The sequence below is a fragment of the Ambystoma mexicanum genome, chromosome 2q (assembly GCF_040938575.1).
Source record: "Ambystoma mexicanum isolate Mex_15411 chromosome 2q, UKY_AmexF1_1, whole genome shotgun sequence".
Lineage (NCBI taxonomy): Eukaryota > Metazoa > Chordata > Amphibia > Caudata > Ambystomatidae > Ambystoma > Ambystoma mexicanum.
Genome location: NC_090924.1, coordinates 1,333,292,708 through 1,333,314,563, shown reverse-complemented (window position 1 = coordinate 1,333,314,563; position 21,856 = coordinate 1,333,292,708). Strand labels below are relative to the sequence as shown.

At 43.5% G+C, this 21,856-nt stretch overlaps 1 protein-coding gene across 6 annotated transcripts in view; it reads right to left on the bottom strand.

Annotated features, from left to right (window-relative positions):
* Positions 1-21,856, bottom strand: part of RBMS3 (RNA binding motif single stranded interacting protein 3) — a 2,259,106-nt gene that overhangs the window by 525,307 nt on the left and 1,711,943 nt on the right. For all 6 annotated transcript variants that reach the window (XM_069648793.1, XM_069648794.1, XM_069648792.1 and 3 more), the window contains exon 7: positions 4,117-4,223. In XM_069648793.1, coding sequence (XP_069504894.1) covers positions 4,117-4,223 — 107 coding nt within the window. The remainder of the gene's footprint in view (positions 1-4,116; positions 4,224-21,856) is intronic.

Below are 21,856 nucleotides of genomic sequence, written 5' to 3'. Positions count from 1 at the left end.
TCTTGTGCACTGGAATAGAAAAAGGTTGGAGAAATGTGAAAGAAGTTGCTTACAGACTTGCTGCCAAGGGTGACATCTGTCTTTCCATTTTCTTTAGATCGCTTTTTTGGCACATACAATCGCCCTTACAAGTCATAGGTTGCCACCCGTGCACCAGATATTCTTGCATGTAGGCTGCAATAAAACTGGCACAAAATACTCCATTTTGACCATAGTCTCCCAGATTATTCAAATTCTTTGTGATGCAGCTTCCCAAAATGTGTTGATTTTCTGATATGACCTGGAGATGCGTGTCAGGGTGCCTGGATGCTGTCTGTGGAGTGTTTGCCATTGCATTAATCAAATTTTACAGATCTCTTAGGCATTTATTTATATTACAAAGAAAGTTCTACCATTGGTCTTCAGACAAAATCTTTTCTTACTCCCTGTGACATTTATCCAATGTTCAAACCAGCAGTGACTCCAAAGTGGTGTAAAGTTGTCTGTCCTGATGAGCAAGTACTTCCAATATGTGGCTTATTCTATGGTGGCATGCATGTTGAAGGAAATGGGAGTGAGGCCACTGCATCCAGGAGCTTGGTCTAGGGATTGTTCGCCCCAACACAATATTGCATGATTAAGCCAAATCCAGGATCTCTTCTCGACAGCAACCCACCTTTCGATCAATAGGTCAGTGCCTTTAGAAAGACTTCCATCTTGTTCCTACATGCCCTGCAAAGAGTATATGTATCGTGCCTCTCACCCAGAGAGCCGTAGTCCCTTCAACAGCTCTGTCTTGCAGGCTCACCTTAACAGAAGGTGGCTGTCTCTTGATATGCCAGTGTATCGGTTCGCCTAAACACAGTACCTGCCAAATTTGATATCTGGCCAAAATAAATACGATCAACTGCACTGTGAGTTCATTAACAGCAGGATCCAGTTTACGTTAACTGCAAGGGATGGAATATAAATGCTTATTACATTATGACTTTAAAGTGTCAGGCCCTGCTTTCTTTGCTGTAAATTAATTCACTACTGAACAACGTGTACCTACCTCAATGTATTCACCAACTTGCTGTCTACACCAATAAGTATTGAGCTATAACAAAAGAAAGCAATATTCTTGATCATTTGTGTCTTGATGAATAACCAAGGGTTCCATTCTCTAGTAATTAACTGGTTATTTACCCAAGAGGTAATTCCACCTTTAGTCTGAAGACAGTGGTAAAGAAAAAACATATGCCTCCCTTAATTGGCTCCAGTGTGGTAAAATGTCTGATAACAAACTCTCTGAGTGTTTTGTGGCCTTGGAGTAAACCAGGTCCGCCAGGGATCGGGAACGCTGCTCTTTGCAGTTCTCTGCTCTGATATACCGAGTCAATTTCGGGTCTGAAATTGAAAATGTTTTCAGAGGGGAATTTGGCGGAATAGACACCTATGCTGTGGGGGACTAGGGTCTGGACAGAAATGTCAACAGAGGAGGCATAAGCAAACGCCAATGCTGAAAACATCTTCTTTACTTACTCCAAGGCTTCGCAACCGTGATTCTCCCTGATGAGGGGTGCCCCCCAAAGGCAACAACGAAGAGTGAGGAATTCACCAGAAAGGTATGCTGTTAAAAGAGCATCAGCCCAGACACAGGCCCTAATAGACAGGGCCTCATGAGACCACTTCTCCCAGTCCTTTTTCTCAAACTATAGGATGCAGGTGTGTCACGATCTTACATCTCTGGGCCTAGAGTGCATATTAGATACTGAAACATATCCACTGGCCTCCTCCAGGTCGATTTTTAACAAGTTTAAAAGAAAGACATTTGATAGGCAAAATCGACTGATGCACAAGAGTTGGCTATTGTATCCCATCCAAAGTGGATAGCCATTTATATGCTGTATGGCGGGCACCGACCATATCTTGAATCGCTTTATCAATCCCCAAAAAAGACGCCTCTTCATTTTTGCCAGGGCAGATGCTTTACCATTAGAAAGTAACAGGAAAAGATGCATAGAGAAGCAAATGCCAATGCCAAACACAGCATCTGTGGGGGTGGGGAGGAGAATGTGTGCCGTTTTCTCAACTGCTCAGCCTATGAACTCCAAAGGCAAAGATCCATCCCGCCCCTAATTAGGAAGGAAGGGTTCCTGATGAATGAGGAAGGAGTACCTCCACTGCGCTTAGGGGACTTTGAGGAGACCATTACAAAGGCAACGGCAGGGTTTATACATTGGGCATGGGAACAGAGATCTAGAAGTGTAAATGCGTGCATTCTCTACAACACATGGGCTGCGAGTGATGAAGCCAACATTTGTACATTATTGTGTCTCCGCCGGAGTAGCATTTCCCCATTAAGACAGTCTTCTCGTTATTGTTACAGGTTAAGAAGGTCTGAGTACTCTTAAAAAGTTTAAAACATGTATAATAAAATGCGTATTTTATCTTCTTTATTCTTATCTTCTGTTTTTAAAGATTTTGATATGTTATAATTGGCAATCTATTTGTACTTATTAAATGACTGTACTGTTTTTTTATTCCTTCAAGTAAGGCCTAATTAAGCAGACAGTGCATTAAGAGTGCATACAGGATTCCCAACACTTGTTAATATCCTGTTCTACCCCCTAACCCCCTGAGACTAAAATACTTTGCCCATTTTGTCCATGACCCAACGTGTCTTTTTAACCTAAGCTTTTTGGCAGCGGATATCATCTGGGAAAGAGATTCCATATCTGTTGCTTTATTAAAATTCCTAAATGAACTGAATTTTATTAAAAAAAACATCTTTGTGATTGACAGATGATTCTTGAATTTGACTGTGTATTTTTACTCCTTGTTTTATGCTTGTTTATGTGATAAACATGTGTAAAAAGTCCTGTTATGTGACTAATGGCCAATACAATAAATACATAAATAAATAAATAAATAAATACAAGTCTTGAATCTTGACTCTTTGCTCTGAGAAGAGAGACTGAGAACATCTCGGTCAACTTCAGATTTCAATGTGGGTGGAGAGTCTGAGACCCTGTTGGATTCCCTTTGCTTATGCAAAGAGCAGACAGACTCCACGGGCTCCAGCATAATGATGTCTACCATGTTTGTTAATGGTGTTCACAATTATTGAACATCGTCATGCGTTCACGCAAGCATGGCAGTTATCCAGGTGCATTTTCCCCCACGGGAAAATAATGGCACAGGAACCTAGGGACTATGTAGATTTCTCTGCAATTTTCCTACCCAGGTGGAACATTATCAATAATCAATATCCGGCAGTGCAGTCCAGGAAGATGGATGCAGGTGCAGACCTGTGATGATGTGATGCCTCACCAGAATGAGTCAGTGCTAATAGGTGCACTTACCAACTTTCCATTACACATCAAAATAACAGAAAGCCAATGGGCCTCATTACGACCCAGGCGGTAAGTTACTACGTTTACGCCATGGTGGTTGGCAGACTTACCGCCTCATTCCGAGGTTGGCGGGGCGGTAAGTCCCCAATCCCCATTTACCCTTCCCCATTCCCATTTTTGCCCCATAGGGCATAATGGGAGTGGGGAAGGCGTTAATTACGCCACCGTAAATTACGGTGGCGTAATTAACAAAAAGGTCCCTTAGCGCCATGGATTTTAACACCTGCTAAAAGCAGGTGGTAAATCCTCCATGGCGCTAAGGGACCTCGGAATCAGGCGGTAAGGGTCGGCGCTGTTTACGCTGCCGTAAACCCCTTACCGCCTGGGTCGTAATGAGGCCCAATGTATTGAATGGGAGGGTGTAAACACACACAGCATACAGTGTTTGTGGGCAGTTGGATCATATGGAGATAGACAAGAGTGGACCTTTTAAGTGGCCAGGTAAATCAAGATGGATACGCGTAACTTGTTTTGCTGCATCCATGGGGGTGTATCTAATCAATAACTGTGGTGTATTTCAGAGGCATCCAAATGTTAAAGACTTGATAGGTGTCTCTATAGGTAACAAGTGAGATCATGCAACCATTGATAGGAATTGGAGGGCATATAAAATACTTGCTGTATTCTTCATGTCTTTGTAGGATCCGCTCTATTCGAAGTAGAAAAGCTCAACAGAGCAGGTCTACTTGTCCCCTTTCTGCCTCAGTGATTTCCTAGAGACTGAAGAAAGACCACTCACCTCTCCTTCCCTGGGCCACGGCCGGCCGTTCTGTGTGTATTTGCTCTGATTCTGTCTCTTCTTCTGCCCTCCATCTGCAAATTTGCATAACAGTGGCTCGGGGGGTGCTAGGTAGACAAGAAACATAGTTTGTGTTAGCAAACCCACAAAATATGGCTGTAGGCTGAGAAAACAAATTTAACCAACTCACATCATTTCAAACAACGTCATCCTGACAGTGGCTCTAAATGCAAGAACATATAGTGAATTCAGTTCAAACATGTTTATACACCACAGTACCTTCTCCCCAGTGACCTCCTTGGAGAAATACAAATTAACATATTCTTCAATATATATATATATATGTATATACATATACCTCTTTAATGGCTGGATTTCATTTATGAAGAGGCACAGCGAACATGTATGAGGATGAGCCCGCTGGTTCACATGACATTTTATCCCGGAATGGGTTCACCTCAGATAGGTAATCAGTTACTCCACACTCAGAAACGAATCCATGTAAGTAGGCGTTCCTCTGGAAATGCTACAGACAATGTTTAAAGATACTATTTAACCTTTCTGGTATTTCAAAAACCTAACAAGAAAGAGATTCGGAGAGGCTGTGAGGGTTGCTCCACCCTAGGCAGGGCTGTCCCTATAACCAGGCACCCTCAGACTTTGGCCTGGGGTCGCCAATACAGATGGGACGGTGGGTAGGGGTGGGAGGCAGAATTAATTACCAAAAGAAAAATAAACCACTAGCAGACACTCAACATATAGACCTCTGGAGCTTTCAGTGAGAACTTGTGAAGTATTTTCAAAGTTACATTTACAGTGGCCTTCAACTGGAAGGTCAAAAAGAGAGGAACTGCGGCAGCCACACGTTGGTGGATAATGGTGACGACGTGGGTGTAAGAAAGAGAAAACGAGAATAACATGAATAAATGAAAAGAAAAATGGCAGTGGCAGCAGAAGAAAGGAGAGGGAGAAGGAAAGATCAAAGCAAAGGGAAATGGGGCAACATCGGAATTGCTTATGGAGGAAAACAGAAAAGAAGGTTGAAGGGGGGGCAGGAGGAATGATACAGAAATGAAAGGGGAAGGTGAAGAGAGGAAAAGGGAAAGGAATAAAGAAAGCAAGAACGTAAGAAAAAAATAAGGAAGGAAGGGAGGGGAGGGAGGAAGGAAGAGAAAGAAAGAAAGAAAGAAAGAAAGAAAGAAAGAAAGAAAGAAAGAAAGAAAGAAAGAAAGAAAGAAAGAAAGAAAGGAGTGGGAGGGAGGGAGGGATTTAGACTCATGCATTTTCGCATAGAGCAGCAAAAGATTCAGGGCCAGTGCCAGAAAAAGCTATGTTTGACTGGTGTTGCATTTAAGGCTAATTTGAACCTGCAATCACAATACCTATACAACCACCATTGCATGAAACGTCCTCATCAATTGCAGAGAAACGATTGTCTGCTAAGAATCTAAAGCCGGAAACACACGCGACTCACCATGTTTCTTGACAGGATACTTTTATACCATTAGCTTTGCATGAAGAATGGATGCAACCACCCAGCATCAGTAACACACATCATAGTGCCTTCGGTCTCACTGAACGTTCTGCTACAGAGCCATCTTAAAGTCTGGAATCAAGAACACAGCGGGTAACTACTAACCCGGGAAGTGAATGTGGAGGAACACGTGGTAGTAAGGGGTGAGCTGCTGTCTGAACTAGAGCCACTGAAGACGAGGAATGCAGAAGAGGTTACCGGTACCACTGCCTGTATCATATCATCATATAGACTCTATAGAGAGACATGACCAGAACTTCCATGAAGATAACTCAATGCCATGCAGAATAGGAGCTGTTCACATGGGACGACATAGAAGAGCCCGTTTTCCATGTATGTGTCCATTTCCCGGAGGAATACTGTTAGGATGTGCAGTGTTTCCAATGTTTACCTGTTAAACCATGAGTGTATAATATTTCCTTCACTATGTCTATTGTCACTTAGATACTATAGAACATAGAACTGCATCTTATATAGCAGGGTTCCAAGGAGAGCCAGTGAAGAAGCAGGGCCTTAGTGGGAAGATTGTACTCCTCCTGCTGGGGGTCGTCTTATGTCATAAACTTGCAAATAAAAGGTTCTTTACCTTTAAACTACTGGTTATGTGAAAACCTCCCTTTGTACATAACATTTGGCGACGAGGATTTTGACTGGGACCCGGAGGACGACCCCCAGCGCCTTTTCTACAGATCTAGTGTGCTGGCTGTGGAGCGGAGCCAGCCTGACTTGCCTGAGGGAGGGCCTTTTTCAGTGGATTATTGACGGCCTGACATCCAGTGTGTGGCATCCACCGGAGGGACATTGCTAGCGCCAGAGGAAAACCCCTGGAGGCTCCGTGGTCTGTGGGAGCTGGAATTGGACCCCTGCAATTTTGTTGAACTTGTGGAGACCGGGCTGGCAAAGACACGGCTTTGGCACTTTTATAATTGGATTTTGGGTTGTGTGTTTTCCGAGCGGCCATTGGACACCCTGGCCCCACACTGAGCAAGGTTGAGAAAGGAGTCGCCGCCGATGACCCTGGTGAGGCGCTCCAGGGTGAGTACATAACCAAGCAGCTATCTTTTAATTAGTGTCACCTACCTGTTTGGGTGGGAGCTCTATTGGTTAAACCAGAATTGCAAGCTTGTTATTCTATTCTGCAACTTTGAGACATGGCAAATGTGCCTGCTCCTGTGTTTTTTCTGGCAGTGCCAGGTGAACCCAGGGTTAGATGGGAAGACTGGAAGGAAGGATTCAGCAAATATGCCTTAGCAGTGTTTGGTGCCAACTACTCCAATGAGCGCAAGGAGGCATTGCTATTTCACTGTTTGGGAACTGCAGGCCAAGAGGTCTTAAAGAGATTGCCGGAGCCTTCTGACATTTTGGATGCTGGTCCATACGAAAGGACATTAGCCAAACTGGACAGGCATTTTAGAGTGGAGGAGAACATTATATTGGAAAGATATAAATTTGCCACGAGAGAGCAGAGGAGTGGGGAAAGTATCGAGGATTTTGTCACGGCTTTAAGGGGCTTAGCAGTGAAATGCAAATTCACTCACTGTCAGGATGAGCACTTGAGAGACCAGCTAATGATTAAATGTTCCAATGACAGTATTAGGAAAGAACTATGGAAAGAGAGGAACCCCACTTTGGATCGAGCAATTGAGATAGCGAAAATGGTGGAACACACAGATAAGTGCATTGAAGTTCTTCAATCGGATACTGTGAACAATGGTAAACCCAAGTTGGATGAGAGTCAGGGTTCAGTGCTGAAGGTTTCAACGGTTGTTCAGAGGCAGAGTACGTGGAATCCAAGACGCGCCTCGCAGAATGCTAAAAGGAGCGAAGAGAACAGACCGGCAACTGGCAGAGGATGGCGTCAATGGGTTCCTGCAAAAGATAGCAGAGGGATTCCCAAAGACATGAATTCTTTCAAGATGGTTAGGGATTCAGGACAATCCAGAGGTTTTCCACGGAGAAGATGCTTTAGATGTGGAAGCTTGTCGCATATAGCCTCGGATAAGGATTGCTTTGCTATTCATATCATATGCAATGAGTGTGGTGTGAGAGGGCACATTGCCCGATGTTGTAGAAATTTTAATGCTGGGTCAAATCAAGTGCATGAAATAAGTGCAAGTTATGAAGATGAGTCATATTGTGAGGATGGCAGAGAAGTGGTATTTACAGTGAATGCTGTCAATGGCAGAGTGAAAATGCAGAAACCTTATGCTGAGGTTGTAATTCGAGGTGTACCCGTACGCATGCTAATGGATAGTGGTGCTGACTACACCTTGATAAGTGTGGAAGTGTGGAGGAACAAAATCGATAGTGGTACTCTGTGGGAAAATACTGTTAAAGCAAATGCTTATGGAGATGTTCCCATAGATATTATAGGTTGCTTTGATGCTGAATTACAGTTTAAGGACAGGAAGGCCAAAGGTTGTGTGTATGTTACCAACAGAGGGGGTGAATTGTTGTCATGGAGTGATCAAGCTGAATTGAAGATAAGGCTTGAGGCAAGTCATCCCGAGCAGGTAATGTCTGTTGCGGGAGGAGAGCCCACAGAGATACAAACCACGTTATCTGGGAAATTGGGGTGTCTTAAGGGCTTTGTACATGTAATTCGCCTAAAGAAAGGAGCTGTCCCTAAGATTGCAAAACTGCGAACTATTCCTCTTGCTCTTAGAGGAGATGTAGAGGAAGAACTCAAGAGAATGGAAAGAGATGGTGTCATTGAAAAGATAGAAGCATCTGAATGGGTCAGTCCTATAGTTGTAGTCAGAAAAGGCAATGGGTCTTTGAGGCTCTGTATAGATCTTAGACATCTAAACAGCATGGTTGTGGCAGACAGGTTTCCTCTTCCCCGAATAGATGATTTGATGGTGGGAGTAGCTGGGTCAAAAGTGTTCTCCAAACTAGATCTTAAATCGGCCTACCATCAGGTTGAATTGCACCCTAATTCCAGGGATCTCACCGCCTTCATCACCCCGATTGGATTGTTCAGGTGTGTTCGCATGCCATTTGGTTTGGTCTCAGCCGCAAGTGTGTTTCAGAGTATTATGCATAAATTACTTGGGGGTGAAAAAGGGGTGATGTGTTATCAGGATGATGTTCTTGTATGTGGGAGCGATGAGAAGGAGCATGATGTTCATTTGAAAAGAGTTTTGGATATTTTGAAGGAGGCAGGCCTCACCGTTGCCTTGGAAAAATGTACTTTTAAAGCCAACAAAGTGGTGTACCTGGGTCATGAGATCACTGGGGAAGGGGTTAGACCCAAGGAGGAGGCTATTGAGGCCATAAAAAGAATGGAGGAGCCTAAGTCTAAAGGGGACATACTATCATTTTTGGGAGTGGTGGAGTTTTACGGCAAATTTGTCAAGGGGTTAGCAGAAATGTCGAGGAATATGAGATTTCTCACTCGCAAGGGAGTCGTTTTTAAATGGTGTGACCGGTGCAAGAAAGAATTTTTGATGATAAAAGAGGCTATTGTCAATGCTCCCATTTTGAAGATATTTGAGGAAAGTAAACCCACATTGCTTTTTGTTGATGCCAGTGATTATGGTGTTGGGGCTGTTCTGATGCAGGAGGATCAGACAGGTTTACAGACTGTGGCTTTTGCGTCCAGGTCTTTGAAGGGCCCAGAATCTAGATATTCAGTTATTGAGAAGGAGGCTCTAGCATGCGTTTGGGGTGTCGAGAAATTTAAAAGATTCTTGTGGGGGAGGAGTTTCACCATTTGCACTGACCATAAACCCTTGGTTGGAATTTTTACGAAAGGTGGTTTGGAGGGAGTCTCAAGACGCATTATGAAATGGGTCACGGCATTGCAAGGGTTACAGTATACCATGCTCCACGTAAAGGGGGAGGTTAATGTGGTTGCAGACGCCTTGTCTAGATCTGTCCAGAGGGAAATTTCTGACGATAGTGACTTTACAAGTTCAGAGGAGAGTGCAGAAATATTCCAGGTGCATGAAACATTAAAGAAAAGTGAGTGGGATGTGTCTTGCACGGAGGATGTTGTATATCAAGGAGTACTTACTCTGGTTGCAGAAGGTAAAATTAAGAGCCACAGGGGCGAGATGAATGGTTTTGCCAAAGTGAGGGAGGAGCTATGGATTCAGGATGGTTATTTATACAAGGGTCACCAGATGGTTGTGCCAGTCGGTATGAGGAAGTCTGTCTTGGAGTTGGCCCATGTTGGGCATTTAGGTCTGGCCAGGACGAAGGGACTTGTGAGGTCTGAATTTTGGTGGCCTGGTATCGACAAGGACATAGAGGAACAAGTCAAAGACTGTGTGGAATGTATTGAGGGAAACAAAGGCTTGAAAGTGCAAAAAGTTCCCATGGTAGTGAGGGAGTCCCCGCGTGTCCCTTGGGATGAAATTGCGTTGGATCTCCTCGGTCCATTTAATATTGGTGGTGGCAGAGATAGCTACCTATTAGTAGTCATGGATTTATTATCAAAATGGCCGGAGGTATGTGTACTCAAGGACATATCCAGTAGTAGTATAATCAGATTTTTGGAACAACTGTTTTGGAGAGAAGGGTTTCCAAGAAAGTGTTTGTCTGACAATGGGACCCAACTTGTTTCCAGAGAGTTTAAAGAATTCTTAGAGAATCATGGGATTGAGCAGGTGAATACTTCTTTATATCATCCCCACGTTCCAGTATAGGCTAACTACCCATAGTGTCACAGGCGTGAGTCCATTTGAGATCTTGAGAGGAAGAAAACCAAATACTCATTTATGTCCAGGTTGGATGGGCAAATCAAAAATGGTGGATGTGGATCTAGAGAGTGTAAAAAGCAGAATTTTTGAAGCTGGAGTTAGATCCAAGGAGAGGTATGATCAGAAGAATTGTTGTAGGGAACTCAAGGTCAAAGAGGGTGATTGGATTAAAGTCAAGCTCCCCACCAAAGTTCGTAAAGGAGCCTCGTTGTTTTCTGAACCCAAGCAAGTTGTGAAAGACTTGGGTTCGTCAGTGTCGGTCAAAGGAGGAGCTATTTGGAATAAGGAAAGGGTGGCTTTTCCGTTTCAATGTTAATTTGTCTTCAGTTAGTTGGAGACAGGGACTTTCTTGTGACTCTACCTAATCAACCACTAGATGTCATATATCTATGCTCTTGATTTGTGCCAGGACTTGCAGCGCATCCAATGTTTTACCTGTTAAACCACGAGTGTATAATATTTATTTTACAGGTTTCAATTTCAGTTGTTCAATATGTGTTTTACAGGTTTCAATTTTAGTGGGTCCTCACCCACGCAGTTACTTGTTATGTTTAAGGAGGAGAGGTGTTAGGATGTGCAGTGTTTCCAATGTTTACCTGTTAAACCATGAGTGTATAATATTTCCTTCACTATGTCTATTGTCACTTAGATACTATAGAACATAGAACTGCATCTTATGTAGCAGGGTTCCAAGGAGAGCCAGTGAAGAAGCAGGGCCTTAGTGGGAAGATTGTACTCCTCCTGCTGGGGGTCGTCTTATGTCATAAACTTGCAAATAAAAGGTTCTTTACCTTTAAACTACTGGTTATGTGAAAACCTCCCTTTGTACATAACAAATACCTACATTGCACTTATGAGCAAACAGCTTCCCTCTGGGCAATGTTCATAACTTGCACTGTAGATAACAAAAGGGAAGTGTGAAATGTTGGTGGAAGAGCCTCCCATATCAGCAGGGACGTCATTTAAGGGTCGCCAGGAGTCGCACTTGCGATCCCTGATGCCTCTCTTGCTACCCCTGTGGTCTCCCTTGCTACCCCTAAAAAACATTTTATTGTTTTTATTTTTTTACAAATGGAAGCTCCTGGGCTGTGGCCAATGCCATGTGGCTATTTGAGCTATTCGTCTTTCTGGAATTCCATACAATAGTCATGAAAGGTTAATTTCAGGCACAATTCAGGGGGTGAGTCACTGATTTATTCTGTTCTTAAACGTCTCAAATTCACAATGGAAGCAAAACCCTCCAAAAAGCGTTGAGTAGAATAAGAATCCATTTCGGACTCAGTTGCAGTTATAGCATGTTTTTTTCTGCCGATACATATGGTGATCCATTCTTGTATGAAATGTATATCATGTTACAGTAATATTGTAAACATATTTTTCAAAGTGTACTCAGAAACAATGCTATGTGATGCCACTTGCTGTTTTGTCAAGGGGTAAAAGGTTGTGTTCCATCGCTTCCTGTGATGTCAGTTCGGATTGCTTCCCGTGATGTCAGTTTGGGGTGGGTCAAATTACATCCCTTCCGGTGATGTCATCAGAGGTCAAGGGTCATGTGATTCCACTTCGGTTGCCCCTGGCATTTTGGTGAAATGACGTCCTTGCATGTCATCCAGTGAGATGTCTGTTTTAGAGCAAAACCCCTTTGATAATCTTGAAAGATGAGGAAGGCCCAAGCTTTCTTTTTCCGATGAAGAATGAATAAGCTATTGCACAAACCTGTATGTACTCCAAGAAACCTTGAAAGAATGTAGTCTATTCTTTTGAATACATCATTGGGGAGAAATAAGAGGAGGTTAGGACCTTAGGAACTGGAACCATTTTGATTGAATAAATAAGGCTTTCCGCACCACAAAAGGAAGTGGGGAGACCATGTGCCAAAATGTCAGCATGCAGGCATGTATTTGTAGTTAATATAAGATATACTCTGTATTGTACGACCTGGTTTGGTTTATTATTGGTGCAAATATGACTCAAAGGTATCACATACCATTGGTTGTTCAGGTTAGGCTAAGCCGATCAGTCTTTTCCCAATGTGCTTTGTAACCCAAGTGGACCATGTTCAGTAATAACAGTAGGGTAGCGATAGATTGTGAAGGGTCTTTCACAGACACCAACACACTGTTTCCATATGCAAAGATATTGACGGTGGAATGACTGGTTGAAATATACTTGATCAGAAAATACTTCTGAATTCTGATTTCTAGAGGGTCCTAGTCTAGGATATAAAGAAAGGGGCACAGCACGTCTTCTTCTTGTAAGGCTTTACACCTCCTGCGTAGTGCCATTGAAGGCCCCAGAGGGCAGCAGAAATTATTTTTTTTTATAATGCCCAACCTATATGGTCCAAACCCCGTCCACTTTAGTACCCGAAACATGTATGTCCGCTCGACCAGGTCGAAGACCTTTTCACTGTCAATAGCCACTGCAGCCATCAGCTTTACACCATGATTTTCTAATGCTATCCTAAAGTTCTTGCTGACCAGGATATACTCAATGTGTGAGTGTAAGCAGTGTGGTTTAGAATAACATGAGTATCCAAGGTCTTTGGAATGTAGTGTTCTCCTGGAGTCGCTTATATTTGATATGGAGACCATTGATTGAAGGAAATGTAGGTTTTTAAAATTTGCAAGCAACATTGCAGACTTTCTGTCTACATGAGAGTCTGAGGGGGAATTAAAATCCCCTACAATGATCGTGAGGTCTTCTGTGAATGTGAGCAATACCTTGTGCAAGTCAACCCAGAAGCTCGCCTGTCCACTGTTGGGGCATAACCATTAACAAAAATAATTAGCTGCAAGTGAATTTTAATCTATGCATCGATCCGTCTGTCCTTGGGATCAGCTTCCCTTTGATTGGCTTTGCTCCCAAGAGGATAATGAAACGCCTTTTCATTTGCTCCATTGCTGGAGCATGGACTGCTACAGGCAGCCAATCGCTCTGCAATTCAATGAATTCCTTAAAATGAATTGGAATATCACTAACCTTCCTTTTCATAGCAGACAATAGTCTATACTGGGTTGTAAATCCCCTAAACATTTAGATGATCAGCTTCATGAAGGCAGGGAAACATTATTAAACTCTATAGAATTAAATTATTAAATGAGGCTATTGGGCAATTGCAGTTAACACCCAAAAGTGAGTCACACAAATGGCCCTAAATGTCCCAACGAGTGTGACGGCAGCAGGAATGGAATACATAGTGGGACTACGGGGCATAAGGGAACCCTAATACAACTTGTAAGGACCAACCACCACCGTAAAGCAACCAACATGCTGCCTGCAGCTGTGAGTTACTTCTCTACCTCATAAAGGCTTCTTTTTTCACCAATGAAATACAGCCGACTCTATATAATTTCACCAACGGTCTTTGATTTCTCTTTTATGAGTATTTTTTACTGAAAAAAATATTTTTGGGAGTTCTCCTCCAAGCCCCCATCCCCTATTGTTTTTGTTAACTATGCCCGACCCCCACACTACTTGTATACACTTTCCCAACCCCCACTATATATTTCGATGAGATTTTTCAGTCAAAAATACAGCAATCCATATTACAATTGAAAAAATCCAAACATATGGGTCTACTGGAACTGGTTGTTTACTTGACATGCATAACTTCCTTTTGCATATTGGGGCTGTCAATCTTTATCCAGTTCACGTGAAAGTGGGCACACTGCGTGGATCCAGGGTGGGAGTTGTGTCTGTCTGATTTTCGGTCAAAATAATGATGAAAACTTGCAGGTCAACTGAGTCATCCAGGCCTGTCCCCTATGCTTTTAGATAATTACCATGTGTGTATGGCTCAGCAGTCTTTTTAAAAAATATTCAGGTAGTGTAAAATTGGTTGCAGAACCACTAATCTCTTTCTTTCTACCATGATCTTAGCACAGAGTCAGTAGTATCATGTTTGTCTCTTTTCTATTCACTATGGTGGTGGTCATTTTCTTGGGAATGGGAGATTGGGCTTGCACAATACAGATATAGCCCATCTCCCAAGAAAACCCAAAGATGTATTAAAACTATTTGTACTTCGGACAGAACCCCACTGTGCTAATAGCTATCACCTCCTTGTTGGGGTTGGGAGGCAGGGGTGGGGTGCTCCGCACTGGTGAGAGCCGTGAGACCTCGCTTTGCTCAGATAACCTGGGCTCAGGCTGTCGGACCATTATCGGCCTTGTACAACCCTGACATAGGGATTGTAGCTTAAATAATTTCATATCATTGCAAGACGTCATCATGCAACGCATTGTGCCTCCCAACATAGTCCTCCACCTCCCTTGAATTCATTCAATGCCACTACCCACCTTCAATCCCAAAACAATAAGTTTGCACATTTGGATTTAAAAATGCCAAACGCCATAAAATATACATGTTGCACAGTTGGGCTTTGACTGTCAATGCTGCAGGCAACCACGGTCATTGAAGATTGTCAGACATGAGACACAGTCAAAAGGTTGGCAAAAGACTGTGGGTAAAACATGTGGGTACAACATCAATAGTATAGAGTTAAATTATGGCAAGGCAGTGGAGGCGATACATATTTGCAAATTATTTCACACTAGCTGCAAACAAGCTCAATGTTTATGGCAGCAGAAGTTCTCAAACCTCTTACTGCGTGTTCTTAGTCTTCTGGTACTCAGTGAGATACACATCCTATTTGATTGCACATTTCTTAGAGTATACAGAACTGATGTACACATTTTGTTATAAGTTGTTTAATTATATATATTTTTTTACGGTGAAGGTACGCTCAGGGAATCATAATACAATAAGGTACAATAGCATTTGGAATACTGTTCAAGGAATAATTGCATTGTGATAACCACACACCTTCTGAGAGTTGTTAGGGCAAGTGAATGCATTTCACACAGTTTTGTGCAGGCTTTACTTTTTGAAGTGCTATTTCCCATTGTTCATAAGTGACCTGCAAATACGTGTGGGTTTCCATGGAAAGTGTATTAAAGTTAATTGGTGCTCCAAAATCCCAGTCAGATATTCAGTGAGATGCAGTAGCAGCCTGTCCTTTCCCTTTGAACTACGTTTTGATTTACAATGGAAATATTGCAGTGGTTGTGTAGAACACACAAGACAGTGCATCATTTTATTGTAAACACTATCAGATATGAGCATGACATAGAAGACAGACTATATTCTGCCAGGTTAAAGAAGGTAGTCTGCATTTCATATAAAAGAAAGACTTCTTCTGCTACTGATGTGCTACAAGGCACAGCAGAAGGAAGTTTGTAACCGTTTATTTTCTTTACATAGGATGACTGAATAGTGAGAGTACATTGCACTCTCACGCCGATTCCCATATGAACAATATTGAGACCAAAAGTGCTCAGGAAAAGTGTTGATATAGAAGAAAGACTATGGGGGTTATTCCGACCCTGGCGGTAAGGGGTTAATGGCACCAGTAAGGATGCCGGTGCCGTAAACCCCCTACCACCACATTCCGAGATCCCTTAGCTGACCAGTCGTCCTTAGCGGGAACCGTTAAGGGACCATGGAGCTAATAACGGCCCGCAATTTGCGGGCCCGTTATTAGCGCCTTCCACATTCCCATTGAGCCCTTTGGGGGCTGAAATGGGAATGGGGAATGTTTTTTTTTTAATGGGGACTTACCTGGTCCTCCAAGGTTGGAAAGACCCGGTAAATCCCCATTCAGAGACACCGGACCCGGGTTTGGAGGCAGCCATGGTGCTAATAGCACCATGGCTGCCTCCAAACTCGGAATGACCCCCTATGTTTGGCTATCTATGTACCATGTGCAAAGCAAAACATACTCTGCCGTCTATGTTGGGCAGGAGAGGAGTATCTAAACACTTCACTGTCCTGCAGGGTCCCGCCCCCCTCTGCAGGGTCTTAAACTGACCATCAAGGATATTTCAACAGGAAATTTAAAATGTTGCAGCATGAATGCAAATTTTGAGGCACAAAATTATATTTACTGCAGCATTTTTTAGGCCATTTTTTTGACTGGACAGTGTGAGATTGGAAAATTGAAGAAAGAGGCAGTGTGCATGGCAACATTTTACATTTCCTACCACAATATCCTGGATGGTCTGCTTAAATATAAAATCTAATATTTGCCCTACCTCTGAGGGCCTCCTCTTTCCTGAAAGTTTGCCAGATTATAGGAAAGGTTCACAGCAAACATTATGGTCAGAATTTCCAAAAAGGTGTGTATCATTGAATTAAATTCAAGGGTTCCTGATACATTTGCTTCCTCCTGGAGCAGCTAGCCCTATAGAGTACAATTAATTGCCCCCATGATATTTGGAAACCCTGCAATATCAATTTCTCACCTTTGTCAAATTATCAAGAGTACGAGTGAGAATAATGTGATCTTTCTCATATGTAGTCTCATATGTAGTAGAACACATGTGCAGTGTATGTTTCGAAATTCAGCAGGAGGTGGATTGTGAAATTTCAGAGTCCAATGCAATGGTAGCTTAACATAACCCAAATGCACAAAAAAGTAATAGGGCAACAAGTACCAAATCCAACTAATAGTGAAAATGCAATGTTTGAGCCAACTCCAGGCCTCGAGGGCCGGTTTATGTCAGATTTTCATGATACCTCTCATTAATATTCATGAGACAAATTTACATACAATGAATCTAAATGTATGCACATTTTTTCTCATGAATATTGATATGATATAATGGGTTATTTATAACACGCTTTATACCTTGTGGTTCTAAGCGCGGACCCGCGAATCGAACCTGTGTTGCTCCGTAAGCGCAGACCCAGGGACCTAACCCGTGTTGCTCCATGCCGTCTTGCTTCCAAGGCGAGCACTCTGCCCCTGAGCTACCCTCCCGAGACATAATCCCGAGATATGAATGTAGGGTACCATGAAACCCCGGCAGGTTTTCGGCTCTCGAGGTCTGGAGTTGGACAACCCTGAGCTAGGACATTCCTGGAAAGAAAGATACACTTGTTGTCACAGATGCAGAATAGGTGGTTTGTGTAGCAGGTGTGTCGCGGAGCTTGCTCATATTATATGTTCAGAAGGCACGAGCTCGTTCTGCAGATGCTTTCTTCAGTCCTTCTGCTTGTTCTTAAGATCTCCACATGATAAGTAGATGCTAAAGGACGCGCTGTACCACCATCACCTTGGGAAGCAGTTAAAGTTGCTGTAAAAGCCATTTCAGAGTTTTCCAGAACCCAAGTTGCAATCAGGATGCCTATTTTTTTTATAAAGTGCCCCACTGTTGCAGCATAAGCTATCTGTTTAATTAAATGGGAGAAGGAATATTGTCAACTCCCCCATAAGAACATATCCTCTTTAAACGCACATCAAGCTGTTTTGCATTTAAATAAGGACATTTACTTAAATGAAAATCCTAATATACCTCTCAAGAGACACAACTTTAGGTAGAACAAACTCCACCGCCGCAGACACCCATATTGCAAGCCTGCATTGCTTATTAAAATGTAATATCTAAGGCACAGGGTGGAGGGAAGAAGCACAAGGCATCAAACTCCCCTTTATTTTTAAGATGCCTGGCTTTGAGCGGCAGCTATTTGTAAAAGGGCATCATGCCAGACATGCCTGGTGCATGTCAATCATATGCCATGCTTAATGCCACACATGCCCACAATGTAGTAAACAACCAGAATATGACTGCCACAATGTCTACCAGACTCCCCACAATGACTGCCTAAAAGCAGCTGGCACAATGTGCCAACATGTGCCCCAATGCCAGCCTGCTCTTAGACCAGGCAACCAAAATGCCACAAAAAATATCCTCAATGCCAGACTGACACAACACAAAAACACATACTTCAGCTAGACACGCGTGTGATGACTGTCCCATGTCCACTGTTGTACGCCTGGAAATAAAACCTTACCTTAAGAAAAAACTTTGAGGCACCTACTTCTACCACTAAGCCGCAAAAACCTGGAACAACATCCCAAAAGAAATAAGAAACACCAAAGTTCACATAAAATTCAGGAAATTACTAAAAACCTGGCTCTTCAACACCACAGACCCAAACTGAAAACCAAAACAACTGAAAGGAAAAAGGATGACTAAACTTAAGAAGACACTGACAATTCCAGAACGGACCTAGACACGTCACGCCAAGAAAAATAGAACACAAGCGACACTCATAAACACAAATCAACAACCCCAGCTTATCCCACCCAATTTCCTCACTCACCCCTTAGCTGCTACCAGGTACCACAATGTTATAGAATTGTCAAATATTAGCAATCACCACACTAACTGCATTGTGGACATTAGCAGGTACACCGGACATACGAGTGGGAAAGAAAGACAGTTAAGGTTATGAAGTAAGTTGATGAAAGTGGAGGCCTGGTGTGAAAGGGACCGTGAATACCTGACAAGCCTATATCAGGACAGAGGCGCAGAAATGCTCCCACACCCCACCTGGGGAAATTACGGAAAACCAGCACGTCAATCCAAGATAGAAATGCCAACTAATCAATTCCACTTACAATTTCCCCCTCTGCATACACTTCTTAAACTCCAAACCAAACACAACCACAAACCTACAGCACAACAAACCGCACAAACTTCACTACATTGCAACAACAAAACAAAAAACACACATAGACTTGCACAACAGTACACGACGGCTACCGGCCGAAAACACCCCAAGCCCAGCCAACGGAACCACCGGGCTGAGGCTGCCAACAGCACATCACTGCTCTCTTGCACTTTGCCAGCTCCCCCTCACTAACTCACCCCTCCCTTCCTCTTTCAGAGCCGCCAGAGCGCCACGGGACCACTCCGGTGGTGATAGTGCACCGTACAAATATATATCTTTTAACATTAACATTAATTAAGGTATGGCAGAGGCTGTCTGGAACAACTCATCCTTCATTCTAATACAACAGGTGATGGGTCACAGATTTAAATCACACAAAGAGTGTGGTTTTGCTAGCCTTTTGTGTGATTTAAATCTGTATCCACCACTGCCTATATGTCTGCCAAATTGTAACTAAGTGCCTCTGGCACCCGTATGAATCTTAAATCTGTGTATCCTCTGTAACTAAGAGCCTCTGGCACCCGTACAATCTGTGTATCCTCTGTAACTAAGAGCCTCCGGCACCCGTATGTAATCTTAAATCTGTGTATCCTCTGTAACTAAGAGCCTCCGGCACCCGTATATAATCTTAAATATGTGTATCCTCTGTAACAGCGCCTCGATGCCTTTTGGGCTGCAAGTGCGCTTAACAAATGCAAATAAATAAAATAAAATAAAAGCAACCCCTGATCCATGACACTAGATCAGAGTGCATATGTGCACTACTGGCAATGTTCAAATGAATACACCATACACAAATAAGCATGCTCGCAGGCCACCCTGATGACCTCCCCCACTGTGTTGTCTCTATGTCGCCATCTGAATCAGGTCCATGTTACGGGCTTTTGCCATCTAGAGTTCTGCGGGGCAAGTAAGGGAAGCTACCGTGATATTCAGGGTGTATAGAGTGTTGACAGTCGGGTACATCAAGGATTGTTAAGGTGACAAGAAGGTCTTGCTGTGTGGGCATAGAGGGAGACAGACGGATCCAGACACTCAGGGGCCACGCATGATTTGATTTAAAAAGGAGGTGGTGAAATTTGACGGGAGGGGGGGAGTGTTGCATGCAGAACCATTTCATAAGAAGGTATTGGGAAGTAGGCCCAGGCGCATGCTAGAGAGAGTGGGCAACAGAGGGAATCAAGGTATTAGTGGTCGGTAGGTGAGGTGACGGCATATCGTGCACATGTTCAGTAGGTGTAGCCTGCAGGCATAGCAGCGGAGGCAATGTATAGTTGGTGCTTTAGTTTGCTATCACTTTGAAAGAAGTGGTTATAGACAATATAATAGGCAAGCATTCATTAGAGTGTGGGCTCTTCCCCAGACAGTATTTTGCTTTTATGTGGAGGTGTATTAGCTTGCTGAGATCAGATAATTTCATGATGCCTTAGCATGATGGTGTTGCCGGGGGTGAAGAAAGACAATAGGCTAGAAGATTAATAGTTGCAGGCAGGCGTGAATGGGTTTCAAACTCTTACAGAACGCCAACGGGTCAGGTTCATTATGAGGAAGAATTGGTATGGAGTTCCAGATGGGGGAGCCAAATATATAGAGTGCTTTACCACCAAACAAATTGATTCTCTATTGGCCAGTTGCCAGCAGGTTTATGGGCCGATTCATAGAATTATTTGCATGCAAAATAGGATGCTTGCGAGGGCCATGTCACGCAAATCCGCCTACGTGATTTACAGAATCGAATGCGTGCTACTTGCATGCAGTTCGCGCTGGCTCGGTATGTCTGTGCGAGCCGTCGAGGGCCTTGCCCGTGACTCCATGCAGAGCGTGGTTGTGGCTCACGCAGAGGGCTGGCAAGGGGGCGAACACCAAAAATGGGGAAGAACAAGCGAAAAAGTGGTGGTTCCGAGGGACGGCCTGCAGGCAGTGCCTCGCACGCCCACAATTGCGTGGCATGAGACATATTCATGGATTCGATCGCACATCCTCTCGGCCAGGAAATGGCCATGCAAGCCCTTCATACGATCCTTCACCCGAAGGCAGGTGTAAGGACACTTGTGCGTAGGATTGGCAGCGCAGAGGTGGGGTTGCATGTCGGATTTCGGGGTGGGTGTACTCAACAGGGGTTCCGATGTAACTTAGGAATGTGCGTAAGCAGTGTAGCCATGTGCAGGAATGGCTTACGGGGTTCGCATGCAGATTTTCTGAGTTTAGACAGAGGTACAATTTGTTGTATGTAGGCTGTCAGAGTGCCGGGAACAGTTACGGGGGACCCTGTGTAGAGTGCCCGAGATGCAGGTCTGTTTGCGGGGAACCCCATGTACTGTTTGAAGGATGCATACAAAGCTAGCTGGTCTGGCTGTTTATGCTTTGCATATGGGAGTGTCAGGGGCATTCCGGTCACGGCTTGCGAACATGGTAACTTTGCCCGGCCCATACCATGTATACGCGGGTGCACATTTATTATTCTGTGGGCAGTCTCATTCCCGGCACGTGGCCCTGGCTGGATTTCTGCGTACATTTCCATGAATAGTATTGTATTCCATTGTTTATTAATTTATATGGCACTCCAAACCCTCAGGTATGTGGGCGCATGGAGCAATTGGGCCATTAGGGTCTTGCTAGCAGGAGGTGAAGAGAACACGAATGCAGGTGTATGCCCGCAGTAAAAGCTCTGGGCAAGGTAGAGAAGTCAGTGTGGTGCTTTACCCGCCGCCAATAGAAACACTTCAGTGCTGGAGAGATGTAGATTGTATTAATTAATGTGTAATGTTTTGTGCAGTTTACAAATGTAATCATCTCTAGCCTCAACAATATTATACAATTTTGTCATGAATACTTAAGGGTTTCGGTATTCAAATTAAATTTAAAAAACACAGATATTTTAATACAGCTAAAAATAGAGTGGCTGGCAGTCTTAAGATACAGTGCAGAGGCAGTTAGAGGAAAAGAAGAGAGAGCGAGAGAAAAAGAGAGAATGAAAGAG